At 40.1% G+C, this 22,467-nt stretch overlaps 1 protein-coding gene across 1 annotated transcript in view; it reads right to left on the bottom strand.

The window, feature by feature from the left end:
- Positions 1-22,467, bottom strand: part of ANXA3 (annexin A3) — a 59,976-nt gene that overhangs the window by 32,365 nt on the left and 5,144 nt on the right. The window contains exon 3 of the mRNA XM_017540024.2: positions 5,360-5,447. Coding sequence (XP_017395513.1) covers positions 5,360-5,447 — 88 coding nt within the window. The remainder of the gene's footprint in view (positions 1-5,359; positions 5,448-22,467) is intronic.

Raw genomic sequence — 22,467 nt, 5'->3', positions numbered from 1 at the left:
TCTCTCTCTCTCTCTCTCTCTCTTTCTTCCTTCTCATTTCACTCTTCTTGCCCAGGCTGGAGTGCACTGGCAAGATCTCAGCTCACTGCAACCTCCGCCTCTCAGGTTCAAGTGATACTCCTGCCTCAGCCTCCCAAGTAGCTAGAATTACAGGTGTGTGCCACCACGCCCAGCTATTTTTTTATATTTAGTAGAAATAGAGTATAACCGTGTTGGTCAGGCTGGTCTTGAACTCCTGACCTCAGGAGATCCACCCACCTCGGCCTCCTAAAAGTGCTGGGATTACACGGGTGAGCCACCATGCCTGGCCTCTCACATGAATTTCAAACCCATATACAAAAGCAGTTTTTTGTAAGTGAAAGGTAACATCAGGCCAGAGCTGATGCTGGCCTGCCTGAGAATGACCTCAAGGTCACTCTTTTACCTTGGTGACTACAGTATTAAGATAAACGTGGAAAGTTGTGTCTAATGAATTTCCCAACCCAGGACGATACCTGGGTCGGGAAGCTGTGAATTGGCTTGCAGGCCTAGAGCACACATGACTAGAGAGGTATAAAAGAGCACCTGAAACTCAACACTCAACTTCTTTGTGTCAAGGTGACCCTCACAGACCTCATCTACTGCTTCCGTGGCAGTGGTGCCTAACTTATATCAATGATGAGGCAAAAGCTTCTGCGTACTTGGTTAGCTGCTGGGCCTCCCAATGAAGGTTGCTGCCCTTCTGTGTCTTTCGTTTTGTATTCTTGTACATAGTTAAGTAAATACTGAATCAGATTAAAATGAATTTGTGCTCTGTGGGGCTGAGTGCCAACTTGGACCTATCATAGCATCCGTGTCAGTACAGTACCAGCCACCTCAACTGCACAAGTACCTCAGACTCAGCATGTTCTGGGTGGAATGTATTCCATTTCCTTTCTGACTTGTCTTGCTTTCTATGCTCCTCGTCCACAACTATGGATATAGTCATCCAGGCAAAAATCCCAGGAATCATCTCAGATTCCTTTCCTTATCTTATTCCCTGTATTATAGCAAGTATCTACATCTCTTAAATTTGTCATCTCCTCGGCATGCCCTCTGCCACTGTGCCTTTATTATATTTTACCTGGATAACCTAAATCATCTCCTAACGTGACCCCCATATAATTCTTCCTGTATCCTACTGCCTAAGTAAATGTTTTAAAATACAGTCTGATCATGTCATCTCCTTGGCCAAAATTCTAACGGCTCTTTGTAATCTTCAGGATGAAGTTTAAGCCCCTTAGCTCATATATCAGCTCGTTATGATCTCTCCTGCCTTATGTCTCTGTTCTTATCTTCTACCCCCTCTCTGCATCGTTATAACCTACGCACTTGGACTAGAACTATACCAAACTACCTGCAGTTATGTGTAGCTTGTATGCCTGGCAGTTCTCATCTTTTTTTTTTTTGAGATGGAGTTCGCTCTTGTTACCCAGGCTGGAGTGCAATGGCGCGATCTCGGCTCACCGCAACCTCTGCCTCCTGGGTTCAGGCAATTCTCCTGCCTCAGCCTCCTGAGTAGCTGGGATTACAGGCGCGCGCCACCATGCCCGGCTAATTTTTTTTTTTTTTAGTAGAGACGGGGTTTCACCATGTTGACCAGGATGGTCTCGATCTCTTGACCTCGTGATCCACCCGTCTCGGCCTCCCAAAGTGCTGGGATTACAAGCGTGAGCCACCGCGCCCGGCCTTCATCTCTTATTCTTAAACATGCTCAAGATCAGTAACTAAACCAAGATGCCCCAGGTTCAGAGACTGGGTCTGATATATCCCTAATGTAGACGTCATTATGACACCTAGTTCTGGACTCAGAATGTATCAGAAGTGGTGCTCACAAACAATAACCTCCTTCTTAAAGAAGGCCTATAGGCCAAAGTGCAAATTCATGAAGAAACATAATGGTAAATAAGAGGGGACAGAATTTAAAGACTATTAATTCATTCAGTTTGGCACTAATCTCATGGAACAGTCTACTTCACAATAGATGTAAATAGGGCAATCAGGCTGGGTGCAGTGGATCACATCTATAATCCCAGCACTTTGGGAGGACAAGGCAGAAGGATTGCTTGAGTTCGGGAGTCCAAGACTAGCCTGGGCAACATAACAAGACCCTATCACTACAAAAAATTTAAAAATTAGCTGCACAATGTGATGAGCACCTGTAGTCCTAGCAACACCAGAGGCTGAGGCCGTAGGATACCTTGAGCTCAGGAGTTTGAGGCTGCGGTAGGCTATAATCATAACACTGCACTGAAGCCTAGGTGACAGAGCAAGACCCTCTCTCTTAAAAAAAAAAAAAAATAGGGCAATCAAGAGATAAATGAAGAAATAACCTACATTGAAAAATGAAAAATTTAAACTCAAACAGGCAGAAATAAGATAATATTATATTGATATAAAGTTCTAATATGGTATATCTTATGGAATTTGACAAACTGATTTTAAAATTCATAGAGGAGGGGAAAGAGCCAAGAAAAACCTTGCCCAGTAGAAATTTAGTGTTATTATAAAATCCTAATAATTGTGACAATGTGGTGTTAGGAAAGGCAAATAGATAAATGAAGCATAACAGAAGAGAAAAATAGGAAAACATAAAACAGAGGTGACATTACATACAAATCAGTGTGGAAAGAATGAGCTCTTCAATACACTGTTCTGGGAAAATTAAATATCCACATGAAATAGAATAAAATGAGACACCTTTAAATACCATCCATGAACATTAATTCCATATAAACATCATAATGTGAAAAATAAAATTTCAAAACTTTGAAGAAAAAATGTAGGAGAATATCTATCTTTATGACTTCATTATCGAAAAGATTCAATAAGCATAAATCCTGGACAAAAATATTGGTAAACTTGATTTCACTAAAATTTAAAACTTCTATGCAATAAAAATTACTGTAACCTATTGTGTTAGTCCATTTTCATGCTGCTGATAAAGACATACCCTAGAGTGGGCAATTTATGAAGGAAAGAGTTTTAATGGAGAACGCACAGTTCCACATGGCCAGGGAAGCCTCACAATCATGGCAGAAGGGAAGGAGGAGCAAGTCACATCTTATGTGGATGGTGGCAGGCAAGGAGAGAGCTTGTGCAAGGAAACTCCACTTTATAAAGCAATTAGATCTTGTGATACTTATTCACTATCATGAGAACAGCACAGGAAAGAACTGTCCCCATAATTCAATCATCTCCCACCAGGTCCCTCCCATAACACGTGGGAATTATGGGAGCTACAAGATGAGATTTGGGTGGGGACACAGAGCCCAACCATGTCACCAATGTTAAAAGAAAACCACACATTTATAGGAAATATTTTCACAGTTTGTAATCTTTTTTACAAAGTTTGTATTGAGAAATTTAAAAAAAGCTCTTGCCAATCATAAAGAAGACAAACCAACTGAAAAAAATAGATAAAATATATTTTATATTTTATTGATGCATGAAAGTGGAAGCAGATATACAAATAAGGATGCCTAACTGCATTAGTCATTGGAGTAAAGAGAAGAAATAAACACACATGCAGAATAAGATACCATTTAGACCTGCTTAATTAGAAAAATGGAATAGTCTTACTGTAGCAAGTATTGGGGGGAATATGGAGCAAAAGAAAGTCTTGTACAATGCTGGAGGAAATGCTAATTTCTACATTCATTTTAGAGAGCAGTACGGCAAAATTTCCAATTAATTTGAAGATAAGCATCCCTGTCAACGTGGAAATTCCAGTTCCTGTCATATTCTAGAGAAATGCTAGCAAATATGCACAACGAGATATCAGAGGAATATTCATTGTAGCATTTTTATATTGCATTATAAAAGAATTGTAGGCAACTTAAATGTCCCATCAATAATCCCATCTTCTGATATAGTGATATAATAGACTATCATGCAGTTAAAATTAATGCACTAGAGCTAAACATATCAACATGGATAAATCTCAAAAATATAATGTTAAGGGATAAAAAATGTTGCAGAAGAATGTATACAGTATGATTTCATTTTATACTGTTTGAAACCATGCAAAACAATACGTACATATATATGTAGTTATGATATTAAAAGTTTCATGGGAATGAACTCTAATTTGGGATGATGTTTATCTCTAGGAAAAGGGGCAAGAGTGAAATCCAGGAAGAACTGACAAGACTGTACTGGGGTTTTTTTGTTGTTGCTTTTTGTTTCGTTTTGTTTTTGAGATATACTGTCACTTTGTCATCCCAGCTGGAATGCAGTGGCACAATCACAGTTCACTGCAGGCTCAACTTCCCTGGCTCAAAGGATTCCCCTACCTCAGCCTCCCAATATGTGGGATCACAAGCCCAAGCCACTACACCCAGCTAATTTTTAAATTTTTTTGTAGAGAAGGGGCCTCCTTATATTGCCCAGGCTGGTGTTGAACTCCTGGATTCTAGTGATTCTCCTGCCTCACCCTCCCAAAGTGCTGGGATTACAGGCATGAGCCAACATGCCTGGCCAAGGGGGGGGCCATATTTGTAATGATTTATGATGATGGTGACTATTGTTGTTGGTAGCAGTGGTGGTGGTGGTTAGATAGGACTAATACAGGGTGGGCACAGGAGAGTAGAAAATTCCAGGCCGCAGTTTCGCATGACTAGAAAAAGGAAACTGTTGAAATAGCTACAGAGGCTAGGGACTGATATGACCCTGAAAACCCACAATGTGGATAAAGCTGGCTAAGACCTACTGGATCCAACACGGCACTAGATTTGACTTAGGTTTCTCCTAGGATTTCATAATATACTAATTAACATACTCAATCACACACCCACCAGTGGCAGGGCAGTTCCTGGAACACCGACATTTGGTGTAAAAAAGAGTGGCACCGCAGTTCTGAGAAATCTTCATCTTTTTCCAGGAATCTTCATGACTATTCCACCCCCTGGTTAAAGAAACCCATAAAGGCAACAGCCCCAAACCCGCTTATGCACAACTCTCTCTTGAGTACACTCACACTCCCCTTTCTTGAGTGTCTACTTTTCACTTTGCAATAAATCTCTGTACTTTCACTATTTTCTGACCCATCCTTGATTTTTTTTCTCTAGATGATGTCAAGAGTCTGGATACCAGCCAGGGTCGAGATCCCACTGGCATTTGGGGACCTCCCCTAAACCATCAATATCATTAAGTAAATATGATAAATGTTAAGATTTAATAAAACTGGGTTCTCTGTATATTTCCTCATTGTTTCACAATTTTAGAAAATCCCTGACAATTTATCAAATTGAGTAAGCCAACCCAAGCAAACTGAACTTTTAGATTGTAACTTGCCTGATTTGCTTCAACATTAAGAAAGGAATTGTAAAATATCACTCACCAATTCCTCTGATTGCCTTCTGAATAGCTTCAGCATCCACAGATGCACTAAAGCCTGGATAATCTCTTATTGTTCCTTGGTGTCCAACCTAGGAGGAAATATTTAAAAGTCCCAGTGGTTCAAAATTACATCTTTCTTGTATTACATATGCATATTCCTTCATGAATATGAGAAGCATATGACAAACCCATAATTTGCACACCTTCCTACCACTTCAGGAGTGCCTCTGAAACTGCCTTTGCAAAATTATGACAGTAAGAGAAATCTGACATGGTTGACTCCATCTTGCTTCCAGCCTCACAGGCTGGCTGTTTTTCGCTCATTCCTGGGTGAGGGCTGAACTAACTTCGGGAGGAATTTAGTTTATAGTTTAAATGATACTAGCTCTTCCAAAAAGCTAAACTACCCCTGTAAAATTAATGAAAGTCTGCCAAGTTAGGAGGATGAGAGGGGACTGAATTTTAGTCATAGTTAAATAATTACCAGCCATTATTCTGGAGGTCACAATATTTGCAACCTCCCCAATTACTCCTGCAGATAACATCACTGTTATAGAACCTACAATTGGCCTTTTGAGATGTCTTTTCATGCTTTTGCATTTCTGACTACTGGACAGCCCCACCCAGACCAGCAAGTCCTTTGGTGGCCCCCACTTAGACGTAGATTCAGCCTACAAGGACTGTTTTCCACACTCCTATGATTGCATCCCAATCATAGGAGCATGCCCTCTTCCCATGCCAATCAGCATGCTCTCTTCCCTAGCCCCCTGTCCACCCTTTTATCCTTGTAAAACCCCTAACTTCTGAGCCTTCAGGGAGATTGACTTGAGTAATAACTCGGTCTCCCACATGGTGTGATCAGCCTGGCATCAATTAAACTCTTTCTTTACTGCAATGCCACAGTCTCAGTGGACTGATTTTGTCTGTGCAATGAGCAGGAAGAACCCATCTGGCAATTACAGTTCAAGCGATGGTCTACCCCCAAGACATGTAGGCAATATGATATCTACCCCATGTCTCAGGAGTCCTCTTTTTCTCTTGCGTAACAAATTACAAATATAAAACACTGGTTTTCTTGAGCAATAAGTTGTGTTAATCTTGGTGATGCTGAAAAAAATTTATTTTAAAATGGCATCTGCAGGAGAGCAACAAGAAAGCCGAAATTTTCTAAATCTCCTTGTTTTCCAATTGATAATTCAAAGCTCTTCATGGCATCTCACACAGAAATAACTGTGGTTTACAGACTTCAAGATGTTTTAATTAATGTTGACCATTGTCCTTGGGGAACCCCACACTAAATGATCCATAAATGAAAACCCCCTTAGGACTGTCTGTTATTAAGCTTTGTTTAATGAATGTGCAATTGTGGCTGATAAATTCCCTTCTAAAAGCTCTGCTGACATCATAGATCTTCAGGAATTGCATGGAAGTAAAAAGATGCCACACTACGAATTTTAAGCATGTAAATTATAGGCATGTCAGTAAGCCGGGAAAGGCCATAGTACAGAAAAAAAATATTGCTTACGAGACTAAAGAAGGACAGCCACAAAGATGTTGGGAAAAATCAAAGTAAATGCAGATTTATATGGTAGTTCCTAACTTCTTGAATAAAAATCTGTCTTTGCAGTAATAATGTTTTCTTTTTAAACAGCATTTTTCTATTCTGTTACTGAATAATATTGGCTCTTTTGTCTTGTATTAATAAGGCTTTATTTCGGCTCTCTTGAAGTGTTGAATTTTTTCATGAAAGGACATTATCTGTCACATTAAAGTGAATGAAAAATTATTGTTCTGTCACAGTAAAAATGATAGTCTGCTAATTCAATAGATTAGATTGAATAATTCATTCCAATACACTCAAACACTGTTTAATCTTATGGCATCCAAAATAAGAACTTTAGAACCTAGACAATAATTACAACAAATTAGAAACTAGTTGTGAATGTTCTTGACCTGAAGATACCTGTAAGAACTGTCACTTTAGTCTGGGCATGGTGGCTCACTCCTGTACTCCCAGGACTTCTGGGGGCCAAGGATGGAGGATCGCTTGAGCTCAGGACTTCAAGGCCAGCCTGGGAAACACAGTGAGATCCCCATCTCTACAAAATATTAAAAATTTAGCCAGGTATGGGGGTATGCAGGTGTGGTCCCAGCTACTTGGGAGGCTGAAGTGGACCACTTGAGACCAGAAGGTCAAGGCTGAAGTGAGCTGTGATTGTGTCACTGCACTATAGTCTGGGTGACAGAGTGAGACCCTCTCTCTCTCAAAAAAAGAAAGAAATTAGTCACTTTAATGTAATCTTTGATGAATTCTCTTTCCCCAAGGCTTACTAAATATTTTATGATTCACAGAGCCAACTGGCTTCATTTTGCTTCTATCCACCTAGGAACTTTTGTGTTGATCTTATCTGTTTGCCTTCCTGTGTCTGGCATTTTTAAAGAACTACCCCAATGTTAGAGTGTTTGAGAGCTTCAGGCCCAGCACTGTTCTAGGCACTTTACATATGTTAATTATAATCTGCATAACAGCCCCAAGTGAGAGTGAGCAATTTCACATAAACAGCGCCCAGATTTAAGAAGACCAGAGAATTTGACTGAGTCTACATAGCTAGTTGCAGGCAGAGTTTGAATTTAAAAGCAACTGGGGTATTCCAGACCATTCCTGGTGTTTCATGAAATGTAGTCTCTGTACCACCTGGGGTGATACTTTAAATGTATATGACCAGGACCCACCATCTAGATACTGAATCATATTTTTAAGAGATGGGGTGCTAAACTCTATATGTTTAAGAAGGTCCCAGGTGATTCTGTGCCATGCGGATATTGACATGGCTGATTCTAAATATAAAAAAACAAAACTGTGGTCAGATCCCAGTTGTTCATGAATTATGAAAACTCAGGGTTTGCACTCTAGCTGTGACTTTTTCACTGCCCTCTACCACCTACACATCAAAATATGCTAAAATGCCAATGCACAGAATTAGAGAAGGAGGAAATTCCTGATTTATCATACAATTTAGTACCTAGTAAGAATTAAATGAGGGAAGAACAACTTGATTAATTACAATGGGGGAATTAACATACACACAGCCCAGACTGAAAAAGGGCATGAGAATTCTGAAGTGGAATTTTAGTGAAATATTTAAAACTGCTTCTGTCATTTAAATGAACGGCATTATTCATTTGATAGACTTGGTTGCCCAAATCATTCAGAAATATTACATGACTTTCACAAAATCATATAATAAAAGATTAATGAAATCTTCTGAAACTAATACATGAACAAAGTACTTTACAAACATTTAACCCTTACAAGGGGACTTCATGAGGTGAATTTGATTATTTCTTATTGAAAATGGAAGAAATCTAGTCTCGGAGAGATTATTTGCTGTTACTGGCTTAAAAGAGCTCTGCTAGTAAGGACAGCCCCAGGACTCAAACCCATCTTTTTATGACTAATGCCCGCTGCTCTAGACCACATCACAGTGCCTCAGGGGACTTCATCTCAGTGGTTCTCAAAGTGTGGTTCCTGAAACAGCAGCATCAGGAATGTGACAGCATCACCTGGGAATGTGACAGAAATGCAAATTCTCAGGTCCAACCTGTGTTCCTGAACCAGCAACTGCAGTGCTAGGATGCAGAATCTGCTGTTTAACAAACCTTCCAGGTGATTCTAGTGCACAATAAAGTTTAAGAACCACTGCTTTATTTTCTTCTTAGCTGCCTAGAAAACAAAGCAAAAATGAGCAAACAAGCCATGAATTCTTTTATGGGTGTAGAAGATGAAGAATTTAATGATGAGCTCATTGTTTCAGGAATGTCGGCATTTTTACAGCCAAACAAGGCTGTTTCCATTGCCTGCTTCATTGCAAGCTTAATTTCTTGACACTTATATTACTAATCAATAGTTTGCTGAGTTTATTTCCAGTAACCCTAGCATCCTATCGTAGTGCTAAGTATAGAACATCACCTGAATACTCGGCAAAGTGTATTTTTTTAAAAAAATTGCCTTTGATCAGATTTCCATCTACATCATTTCAACATTTAGTTGCTTTCCTTTTCTGAAACTTGACCTTCAGATGCCTCAAAAAGAAAAATGCTGCTGAAGCCAGTTGGAAAATAAATTAAAGCAAAGAATGTCTAAATAAAGGGGGAAATAACAGGAGCTCTTTATACTAAGAACAATTGCTGCTAATCACTGTGTGCCAAGTACTGTGCTAAGCATGTTTCCTGCATTAGCTTATTCAGTCCTGCAATAAACTTATAAAGTAGATACAATAAATCCTTTTCACAGATGATAAAACTGATGCTTAAATAACTTGTGTAAGTTGCCACAGCCAGTAAGTGGTCTGTCCCGACAGTCTTTACTCCTAAACTAGACTAGGCTGCATCTCATTTAAACCATCTTTTCAAGCCAATATAATCTCCCTTGATCTTCTAAAATCATCCTTTGGAGGTCTGCCTTAGCACATGATACATGGCCAAGCTGGGCCTGGGGAGCTGTTTGCTATCACCTCTGGGAGAGGCCAGTCTGTTTTTGACTCACAAAAGCCAGTTGTACCTATTTCTTCATGCAAAGTGTACTGGGTTTGCAAGAAGTTCATTTATATTCAGAAGGATGAGTGGAAGAGAAAAACAGGTGTCAGCCCTCTTGATATGAAACATATTTAAAGCCAAATGCTACAGAGCAAGAATAGCAGCTGCGGCAGGGACATTTTGAAGACGCAGTGAAGCCAGATCACTCAGCACTTCAGAAAGCCCTGGAAAGGCCACATCCAAAAATTGAGGCTTCAAATCAAAGCCTCAGAGAAAACTCCAGGACACAGAAGCTTTCAAAGAGCCAGAGAGAAAGGACGGCTCTCAGCTTAATGTCAAGATGCTGTGTTGGGTCCTGAAGCTCTATGATACAAAGAAAAATGGGGGAGATTACAAAAAACAAAGCAATCAAATTCGGAAACTGTAAGACTTCCCGTTCAATTTTTCAAGCAAAAAACATTTTTCAAAACCGAAGAAAGTTTACTGTAAAAGGCCCTGAAATAAAATGCAGTCAAGTGAGGCAGGTGTTATGGGTTGAATTGTGCTCCCTCAAAAAAATAGGTGAAAGTCCTAACCCACAGTATCACAGAATGTGACCTTACCTGGGGACCAAGTTATTGCACATGTAATTAATTAAGATGAGGTCATATTGGCCGTACCCCACTCCATTATGACTGGCGTCCTTATAAGACAGCCACGTAAAGGCAGAGATATACAGAAAGAATGTGATGTGATGATGAAGGCAGAGACTGGAGTTATGTAGCTGCCTGTATATGAGACTAGAATGTGCCTCTTCAAAATACGAAGGGTCATTGAAGACAAGAAGAAACAGATATTCAAGAAATTTCTTTCCTCCATTTGCCTAAAAGCAGGACAAAGATTTATGAAAAAAAAAAATGGTATTTTGCCTTCCTGTCTATAAGGGAGAACAAAGGTTAAAGACTGAAGACAGTTTGAGACCCTTGTCAGCCTGACAAAGGTGTTAGAAGAATTTATATTAGCAAGCTGTATTAACTAACATTTATCTGCAAGTTATTTGCCCTTCTTCACTGCTCCACCTGCAAGTTGCTGCCCACAGAGATTTGAAGGTCCTTTTCTATTGTCTTGTTACTAAAAATTTACTGTTCTTTGTTGAAGATGCTATATAAACTGAAATTCAAAGCCACCTCTGTGAAAAGTACTCATTCTCTGGATCTTCATGTGGATTTAAAATACGCATGTTAATAAACTTGTTTGGTTTTCTCTTGTTAATCTGTCTTTTGTAACAAGGGTCATTTCCAACTAAGAACCTATGGGAGTTACTGTTACTCCCCTGTGCCAGTAAACTGCTAGAAACCAGGAAGAGACTAAGAAGGACTCCCCTGCAGGTTTCAGAAGGAGGATGGCCCTGCCCATACCTTGATGTTAGAACTTCTAGCCTCTAGAACTCTGAGACAATACATTTCTGTTGTTCGATGCAGCAGCTTGTGGTACTTTATGACAGCAGCTCTAGGAAACTAATACAGCAGGTAAAGGCCAGGGAAAAATACTGGTAGCCAACCAGTTCCCACAGGGCAAATCCTAGGGGCCTCCCCTAAGATTTGAGAAGTCCCGCTGCCTGGCGATGATCACTGCCTATGGAAGATGATGCACAAACAGGAGGCTCCCACCACCACCTCAGGCTTGCTGTATAGCCCACAGGGCAGTAGGAGGAGCAGGCGGTGCTGAATGTCCACAGCAGGAAGGACTGGCAGCCGCTGGGATGCCTGGGAGATGCCAGGCTGACATCATGGCTTTGTTTGTATTGTGTCCAAAGGTCTGAAGAAAACGTTTATATTTGTTCTTATGCTCACTCAAAGGAAAAATATTCATGCTTTTCAGCTTTTCTTTTAAAAAATGCTTTTTAAACATTTAAGGGGTACAAGTACAGATTTCTGACATGCAGATGTGCATAGTGGTGAAGCCTGGGCTTTTGATAGTATACCTGTCACCTGAATAGTGAGCACTGTGCTCAGCAGGCAATTTTCAATCCTTAGCCCCTCCCGCCCTCCCACCTTTTGAAGCCTTCAATGTCTATTATTCTACTCTCTTTGCCAATGTGTTTCCATTGTTTAGCTCCCACTTATAAGTGAGAACATGTGGTATTTGACTTTCTGCTTCTGAGTCATTTCACTCAGGATAATGGCCTCCAGTTCCATTCATGTTCCTGCAAAAGACATTATTTCATTCTTTTTTATGGCTGAGTAGTATTCTGTGGTGTATATATACACACACAGACCACATTTTCTTAATTCAATACTCTGTTGATAAACTTTAAGTTGATTCCATATTTTTGCTATTGTGAATAGTTCAGCTTTTCTTTTTTAAACACAGTTATTTCATCAGGGGCAGTGTCAGAGCCAGAGGACTGGAATGTGAGAACAGAGGAGGGTGTGGGCGGGAGTAGAAATATGAATGTGATTCAGAAATTAGGGAAGACAGGGACAAACAAGCCATTATGCCCTATTTTCGGTGAAACATGAATTATAACAAGAAGCCTCCACCCCTCGGAGCGTGTGTCATTCATTCATGGCTAGCCTCCTGGGCCCTGCCTCCTGTTGGCTCCTGTGCCTCACCTCCTAGTTTTCTTCCGGCCTCTCCAGGATGCACTCACCTTTGTCTGACCTCTATAAAGTAGGCACTTCTAAAGTGGAAACTGGCTCTCTCTTTTCTTTCCCTCTAATCCTGCTGTGGGTTATTTCTTTTACTCTCCCTTCTGTATATAGACAAATCCCACATTATAAGCTCTAGCCCAGACTTCAGTTTTGGGCACTGGTCTTATATATTCAATGTCTCCTCCTTGTATTTGTTCTGATAGCTCTTATATCAACTCATTGTTTTCTCCCAAGTTATTTCTTGCCCCATCTGATACTTACATAGTATTTACTTGTATTTTACATATACCTGATAATTTAATCCTCAAAACCACCCTATGAGGTAGGTACAATTATTACCCTGATTTTATAGAGGAGAAAAAAGAGGTCCAGAGAGGTTAAGGCACTAGCCACGGTCACATAGCCAGTTTGTGGCACAGCCAGGATTTGAACCTAGGCAATCTGGCTCCAGTTTCTGTGCTCATCCTTGATTTGCTGGGCTTCCTCAATCTTCCCCATCCCTGTAAAAGGACTGACCATCAGCCACCAGAAACTGGAGAGTCCCCTTTGATTCCTTCACCTGCCTTTCCTTCTGAATTCCATCCATCACCAAAGCCTGCTGAGACTATTTCAAGAAGACAATCTCATGTGCACTCCTCTCCAGCGTTTTTGCTCCTGTTCTTGTCCAAGTCACCATCATCACTCTCCTGGACTTGAACATTTGGGTAGCATCCCTCTCTTCTTCCTACTGCCCATCTCCAGCCATTTCCCACATAGCAGCCAAGGGATCTGTTAAAGATCTAAGTCATGCCAAGCACAGTGGCTAGCTCCTGTAACCTCTGCACTTTGGGAGGCCAAGGCAGATGGATCACCTGAGGTCAGGAGTTCAAGACCAGCCTGGCCAATATGGTGAAACTCCATCTCTACTAAAAATACAAAAAATTAGCCAGGTGTGAAGGCAGGTGCCTGTAATCCCAGCTACTTGGGAGGCTGAGGCAGGAGAATTGCTTGAACTCAGGAGGTGGAGGTTGTAGTGACCTGAGATTGCACCACTGCATTGCAGCCTGGACAACAGAGTAAGACTCTACCTCAAAAAAAAAAAAAAAGATCTAAGTCAGATCTTGTCACTCCCCTATTCACACCGAATAGAGCTCAAGCTCCTTACACTGGTCCATAGGGCCCTGCATGGTTTGGCTCAACCTTCTTCATGGCTCTTATCTGGAGCCACTCTCTCCAGATGAGCGGTGGAGTCCCCACCATACTTCTGTTCTTTGAAAGTCACGCTGGCATAGAATGAACACTTTCCCACCTTAATGCCTTGGTTTATGCTATTCTCTCTACCTGGAATGGTTTTTTTTTTTTTTGTTTGTTTGTTTTTTTTACCTTCAGGCCTCTCCTTAAAGACCATCTTCTCTAACAGGCCTTCTTTGGCTCTTGATCTGAGTAGGTATTCTACTGTTACTCTCCATCTCAGCAACCTCCCAATTTTCAGCACTGAGTAATACCTCTCACTGTTTACATCTGCCTCTAAAATGAAGTTCCAGAAGTCAGAGACATTTGTTTTACTCACTCCTATTTATCCAGCTGGGAGCCCAGTGCTCGGTCCCCAGATAGGGGCTTAATGCGTAACTGTGAATTAGTTTGCTAAGTAAGAATGTGAAAGCGAGACAATGACATCTCACAGTGTGGAATTTCTCCAAGCTCTACACTAGATAGTTGGCTGCCTGATGAGTTACTTCCTTCAAATGTCAATAGTCTAGATATCAAAGTACCCATTGTATCCTGGGAGATTCGGGAGGTACTTCAGAAGCTGGGTGTTCTCTAGTACACCGGAGACATGAAATGCATGGCTGTGTCTGGTGATTCTATTATATCCTCCTTCCTGTCTCTCCAGGTGCTCAGGGTTTCTCTGACAAAGGTAGCACACCCAACAATGTGGATTGAGTTTGAAACACTGGGCCTCCCCAAAATCCTTATCAACACAAACTCCTTTCTTAGAATACTTTTTATGTATTTGTTTGAAGCAAATTATAATTTATATTCATCTTCTTTTGAGCCATTTAGCACTAGTATTTATAGATTATCTTTTTGTTCCACGATCAAAGCAAAGTGTTTACACTTAATTAAGACTTCTTGACCAAATTTTCCTCTTGGCCAAGGGTCACAAAGAGTGAAGGCTAATGTGGCTATTCTGGCCACATACTCAGCTCTGTGCATGTCTAACTTCTGGGGGAGACACCTCTGTCTAAGGGTCCTGCAATCTAACAGGAATATATAGAGAATTTATATCTTCTTGGATATATAGAGAAATACAGGGAATTTGGCTCACTGAAGTGCAGAATCCACATCTTCTGAAATGGCCCTTGGCTGGAGAATGGTGGCTGGCTGGCTTAGCATTCCAGGCTGATATAACAAAATACCACAAACCGGGTGTCTTATAAATAACAAATATTTATTTCTCACAGTTCTGGAGGCTAAAAATCCAAGATCAAGGTGCCAGCAGATTTGGCGTCTAGTGAAGGCTCACTTTATGGTTCATATACAGCCTCCTCTCGCTGTGTTCTCACATGGCAGAAGACATGACCAAGCTCCCTCAGACTTATTTTAAAAGAGCAATAATCCCCACCTAACCTAATCACCCCCAAAGATACCATCTCCCAACACAATCATCTTGAAGGTTATCAGGATTTCAACCTATGAATAAGGGGCATGGTGGTGGGGGTGGGGAAGCAACACAGACATTTAGACAATAGCACTGGCTTTGCAGTATCTGGGGACACTTACTCTATCCACCTCACTTCTATGAGGATGAGAAACTGGTGAGGGACTGCGATCAGGGACGACTCCTGTTTGTAACATTCTGGGAAGAATATTTCTTACATAAATGGCCAAGGTCAATGATGTCTACCAGACGTGATGGCAAATGCATTATTTTATGGGTTATTTATGACTTTTTTGGGGGAAGTGATAATCCTAACAAGTTGCTGCAGATTTAAGAATGCTTCCTAATGTAAAGTAAACCTAGAGATTGGAAACTTCTTGAACAGTCCATGTGAAGACTTTTCAGAACTCTCTGTGGTCCTTGGAGGATAAGAAAGTATCATAAAAAAGAATTGTAATACCTCCCCCAATCCCCTTGTAATCTTGTATCCCTGTATTGCTTGGTGGGAATCTTCCTGCTGCATTCAAATGCATCTTGCCCATTCGCCTCAGAGCTTACACCTGCCGTTCCCTCTGCCTGGCTGCTCTTTCCCAGGTTATTCTCTCAGCTCACTCTCTCATGCCACGTTGACTTCTCCTCATGTATCTGAGCAGAAAATCACATTCCCCATCATTCTTATTATCCACTTTGCTTTTCCCGAGAGCACTTAAAACTGTCTTTTTATACTGTACATTTATTTCTTCATTTATTGTCTGTCTTCTCCAATACAATGCTTTTTTATTTCTCTTTCTCTGCTCTGCTGCCAAAGCCAATATCTGGCATATAAAAGATATTTAGTAAATATTAGTTGAGCGAATAAATGAATAAAAAATGTTTTCTTGTTCTACATCTTGTTCAATAATTCTCAAATGCGACTGTCAGACTTTTCAGAGCTCCGTGCCACATATAAAAAATCCTACAAATGTTATTCTCACCTTTCTTAAACCCTGTTCACATGGTGCTGTCACTACTCTTACTTAAACATGGCTCCAGAACCTATGTGAGGTACTGAATCAAACACAAATAGTTACAAATGAAAGGAGCAAAGACCTGTTAATGAAGGGATAGACTTGAGAAATTTCTCCCCTTTTGACTTATTCTCTTTTAATTCATGTGAGACCTGTGTATTCATTTTATTGCTCAGCACTCTGTATACCTCTTTTTTTTTCTAACTGCTTTACATCCACCAAAACAATAGACGTTCAAGAGAACAAATCATACCTTCTCCACTTTACATTCCTTGCTCTTTGATCTAGAACCTTTTCTTTCCCTTGTTACCTCTGACTTACCAGGCTTTTTTAATGGCTAAACATTACCTTTGCATTCTATAGTTTTATCATGACTAAATATAAAATAGAGGCCCTCCCTTCTTTACAGCTGGGCTAAGATTGGGGAGTGGCAAAGAACAGCTCTTTCCTGTTCATTCCACTCGTTCCTAGGAAGCCTCTCTCTTCTCACTCAGATAATATGGTATTGCTTTCCAGTCTTCGTCCCAAAACAAATCTTGAATGTTTTGATTTGAAATCCAGGTCTAACTTGTTTTAAATCAATTTCCTGCAAAAGACCATTTGTATACTTGTCTGAGTGCCAATATTTACCTAAAGCAGCTTTAGGGAACATGGTTTAAAACACACAGCAGACTTGAACAGCACCTAACCAGGAAAGATACCTATTCTTCTTGGGATATGAAAAGTCTCTTTCAGTGAAAATAATCACCAACCTTGATCTTCCATTCCTGGATGTGGCAGACGGGAGGGAGACCAGAGGAGTTCAGCATATCCACATGCATGAACACAAATTTCTCCTCACACATGTTTTAAATTTGCATGGCAAACAAGAGCAACCACACCAGGAAAGGAAGGTATAGTGGGATGTCCGTGTCAAAGCAAGAAATATGAGACTGGACAGGACACTCACAAACTCTTGGAACCCAGGAACAACAGCATCCAAATGCCCAGGGCAGGTGTCTTCCATGGGACAGAATTTGAAAGGCATTATCTTCCCAAAATTCTCTCTCATGTTAGCACATTGCACCTTTCCTAAGAGCCCTATAACTACTGCCATTCCTCTGGGTTAACAGTAGAAATGAGACCACTGTGTCCACATGTGTCAAACTGCACCAATCTTGTTCCCTGCAGAGAGGAAGGGTTGAGTAGGGAAGGGAGGCTGTGCCTTCTAACTCTCACCGTGAACACATGATCATGGATCAGCTTTTCCTATCTGCAAGTGTCCATCTTGGCAGCCTTCCCAAACATTTCCACCACCGCAGATCGCTTTTTCAATATCTCCTATATGGATCCCATGTTTTTGAATGACTGTATCTTGCCAATTTATATTTATTATCAAAAATTAATTCATTTTCCCATATATGAAAAATATAGCTAACAATCAGAGCTTCTGATCAGCATAAGAGAGCCAGTGCCATTGGTATTAATATAACTTTATTTTTAATATAACTTTCATCAAAAATAAAAGAATATATCTTAGAAACTGTGTGTCCTAATGTGAGTTATATATGTGTAGCATAATTAGGAATGTATCTGGTCTTTGTACTCATTGTTGGCACAAAGCTTCAAAAACCCTTGGAATTTCCTGAGTGATGGGAATGACTTTGTGATGCAATTGGGGTGACTCATGGCAGGCCCTTAGATAGCTTTAGAATGATGGCTGGTCTCCGGAAAGATCAGCCCTTTGATCACAGGGTTGCAACTCTGGGTCAGCCAGACCTCTGAAGAGTAAAGAGGGGCTGGAGATTGAGTTCAATCATGTAGCAAATAATTTAATCAATCAATGGTGCCTACATAATGGAATTCCAATTACAATTCTGGACACTGAGGCTTAGAGGAGCTTCCTGGTTGTTGAACACACTGACACGAAGGGAAGGTGAGGTGCCCTGACTCTATACGGAGACGGCATGGAGGCTCTGGGTCCAGGACCCTTCTAGAGCTTCTATTCTTCATAATAAACTTCTAATCATAAGGATAACACTTTCCGTGAGTTCTGTGAGTTGTTCTAGGGAATGCTTTAACTTCACAGCATCAAAGAAAACCCCAAATTTATAGCCAGTTGGCCAGAAGTGCAGGTGATTCCTGAGACTTGCAATTGACATCTGAAGTGAGGGCAGTTTTTTGAAGACTGAGCCCTTAAAACTGTAGAATCTGACGCTAACGCTGAATAGTGTCAGAAATGTATTCCAGTAGGCCCACTTGTAGTGAGAAGTTGAAAGGAAGTATTTTATGTCTTTAGAAATATATATGTGTTTAAAATATTATGAAATATTGAAAATAAGAGTGGTCAGGAAGAATCTGTTTGGGGATAAACCATCTCTTTTAGATGGCTGAAAGAACCATTCCAATGGAGAGAGGGGGCTATTGATGTGTAATAAAATCGGGCCCAGAAAATAGGCAGAATCCCTGTACAAAAACAGTTGCAGTGATATTATTTAGCAAGAAATATGTTTTAGAATAAAATTAACATACTGAAATCATGCTGATTAAAACTAACATTTATTGTGTGATCACTCCATGCTAGGCACTGCTAATACATTTTACATGAACTGGCTTAATGCTTGCAAACCCTAGATGACATAGGTACTATTACTATGCATATTTTATAGATGAGGAAACTGAGGTAGAGAAAGACTATGAAATTTGCTCAAGACCCTACCTTTTCAAGAATTAGGGAGTTCCAAAAGGGAGAGTTGGGATTGTGGTTAGACTGTCTTCATTCTGCTCCCAGCAGAGCCTGTCGCACTAGGTACTTGCTGCTTTAATTGTTTAACTGTTTTGGATGAACTTCAAAACAAAGTTTGTAGGCATTGAATTTAGGTAATATATTTTTATAAAACTTCTTTTATCCTTTGGTTGCAGAGTGGCTTTACATTCCCTTTCCTCATTTTGTAAGTTAGAGTTTGGAGTGGTGCAAGGAGAATGTATATTAAGTTAGGATGTTAATAACAGTTCATGGCGATTACAACAATTGTGAGTTAATTTAGAAAAATTCTAGCATCACTGGGTGTGGTGGCTCATACCTGTAATCTCAGCACTTTCAAAGGGCAAGGTGGATGGATCAGTTGAGCTCAGGAGTTCGAGGCTAGCTTGGGCAACATAGTGAGTCCCCATCTCTATAAAAAATTTTAAAATTAGCTGGGCATGGTGGGGCATGCCTGTGCTCCCAGCTAGTCAAGAGACTGAGGCAGGAGTATCGCTTGAGCCCAGGAGGTTGAGGCTGCAACAAGCCATGATTGTACCACTGCACTCCAGTCTGAATAACAGAGTGAAGCTCTGTCAAAAAAAAAAAAAAGAAAGAGAAAGAAAGAAGGAAAGAAAGAAGAAAGAAAGAAAGAAAGAAAGAAAGAAAGAAAGAAAGAAAGAAAGAAAGAAAGAAAGAGAGGGAGGGAGGGAGGGAGGGAGGGAAAGAAAAATTCTAGTATCATAATAACAATTCTAATTTGATAGTTCAAACAAATAGGAATTACATTTATTATTATTCTGTAAATGTAAGTTAGAAATTGATTAAGGAGGAAAGAACTCCGAACATTTACATAGGAAAGCCAGTGTTGTACAACAGAATGTATACAATGAAAAAATACCAATGTGGTAGTTTAATAAAAAGCCCTGTTATAAGATATTCTAATTTGTGGGCTTCCTAAGTGCTTGCTATGGACCTATAGGCAACATATGACAAGGGACCCCAAGTCCAAGGAGTACAGACCAATAAGGTATCAGATCCTTATTGGTATAAGGTATAAGTGATAGAACATATGTCTGAACAGAGATATTAAAAATTTGCAAACAAAGGAAATGCTAATGCAACATAGATTGTTTATTCATCGGAAAAAATGGTAGGGTTGCAACACCCCTAGACAGAATATAAATGACCTAAGAAACCAGCCATTCTTTCATCTTCAATGGTAATGTATTGAAATTGCAACCAATGACTTCTCCCTTGATCATACCACTGTAATAAGCTAATCATACACATAACCATGTCTACAGTTTCGTAGAAATGCAAGGACTTGATTGCTTATTTATGTTTGAGTGTGTATGTTATTTTGTGTGGGGGAGAGAACCAAAGAACACATAAAACTTTGTGATAAGAATATTTACAATTGGAAATCTGAGGGGTTTTACCATCTTAACCATTTCTAAGTACACAATTCAGTTGTGGTTAGAATATTCACATTGTTTTGAAACAGATCTTCGGAACTTTTTCATCTTTCAGAACTGAAACTCTACACACATTAAACAACAACTCCTCTTTTTTTCTTTCCTTATTCAGTCCTAACCACCAGTCAGCGTTCTGTTCCTATGAATTTGACTGCTTTGGATACTTCATATAAATGAAATCATACAGTATTTTGTCTCTTTGGGGCTGGCTTATTTCACTTAACATCATGGGCTCAAGGCTCATCCATATGTGACAGGATTTTCTTCCTGTCACACAGCATGTGTTTTTAAAGACTGAATAATATTCCATTGTGTGTATGTACCATATTTTGTTTCTTCATTCTTCTGTCAATGGAAAGTGGGGCTGCTTCCACCTCTTAGCTATTGTGAAAAGTACTGCAGTGAACATGGGTGTACAGATATCTTTCCTCAAGACCCTGTTTTCATTTCCTTTGGATATATGCCGAGAAGTGGGATTGCTGGAGCATGTGGTAGTTCCAGTTTTAACTTTTTGGAGAACTGCTATCTTGCTTTCCATAGTGGTTCTGAGTTGTTCTTAATCTTTACTCTCTGAGATCTCACTCATAAATATTAGTTCTTTAATTGAAGGAGAGGAGGAAAATAGAAAAAAGGGCAAAACAAAAACCCAGGAACAGTAGGATCACTTCTCTGGCTAGGGCCTTATTCTCCATGTGAGTGTCCGCCCTCCAGGCTTAGGTTAGCCTTCCCTTTCTGGCCCCTCCCCACCTCTCTTTCCTGCCATCTGATGCCAAATGCTATCATCCCTGATGAAGCCATACTCCTAGCCCCCGTGGTAGACAGAACAACAGCCTCCTAAAACGTCTACACTATAATCCTTGGAAATTGTCAACATATTGTGATAAATGATGAAAAGGACTTTGCAAACATAATTAAGTTTCCAGACCTTAAAATACAGGGATTAGCCCATGTTATCCAGGTGGTCCCAATTTAATCACATGCGCCCTTAAAAGCAGAGAAGTGTCTTCAGCTGGAGGAAGAAGAGAAAGGCAGAATAGAGATGCTCCAGGAAGAAAAGCCAAAACAATTCCATGCATAAGAAAGATTTGATGGACCATTGCTGGTTCTGAGATGTAGGGGCCACATACAAGGACAGGCAGAGGCCTCCAGGAGCCGAAGACAGCCTCTGCCAGCAGCCAGCAAGGACTAAGAACCCAATTCTACAACTACAAGGAACTAAATTCTGCCAACAACCTAAACCAGCTTGGAAGAGGATTCTTCCCAAAGTCTCTAGAAAGGCATGCAGTCCAAACAACGCCTTTGTTTTAGTGCTGTGAGACCCACTTTAGACTTCTAACATACGGAACTGTAAGATAATAAATGGGTGTGGTTTTAAATTGCTAAATTTGTGGTAATTTGTTATAGCTGCAATAGGAAAAGAATACACCCTTGATCACACTCACATGGGTCTCTCCTAGCCCTTCAGAAATGTGCCATGACTTTGAAGGTGTCAGCGGGAGAGCCTGCCCAACTAATTCCATGTCAATTTACTCATGGGCAAGGGCCAGAGGGAGGTATTTTTTTTTCTTTTTTAATACCAGCATTTTGGAGAGATGCTTTTTTTCATCTGACTCTGAGATGTCCATAAAAGTAGCAGGGATTTCAGATGAAAGATGAAAGATTAGCCTCCTAGCCAGTGGGAAGGGAGTAATCTGAGCCAAACAAAGCCTTCCAACAGCACACCTTCCATCCATACTGCCCAAGCCAAGGGATGGTCACATCCCTGCACAGGCTTTTCTTTAAATTTGACCTGTCCCTTACTTATAAAATATAATGTATGCTCATGATTAAAAAAAAAAAATCAAACAGTACAAAAGGTGATACATTGAAGAGCGCCCTTTCTCATAATTCCACCTTTCCACAAAGTTTTCATGTAATGGTCTTTCTGTATATTTTTTTCTTTTCTTTGTTCTTTCTATTAAACAGAATCCCTCTGTACATATTATTCTGTAAGTTGATTTTTTAAATTGATTAATATATCTTTGGGCTTTTTAAAAATGTCAGTTCACATACAGCTGATCCACTTTTTTCCCTTTTTTTTTTTTTTTTTTTT

This window comes from Cebus imitator, unplaced genomic scaffold, assembly GCF_001604975.1.
Source record: "Cebus imitator isolate Cc_AM_T3 unplaced genomic scaffold, Cebus_imitator-1.0 Scaffold123, whole genome shotgun sequence".
Taxonomy (NCBI): domain Eukaryota; kingdom Metazoa; phylum Chordata; class Mammalia; order Primates; family Cebidae; genus Cebus; species Cebus imitator.
Note: the sequence above shows the minus strand (reverse complement) of the source record. Positions and strands in the feature narration are given on the sequence as shown.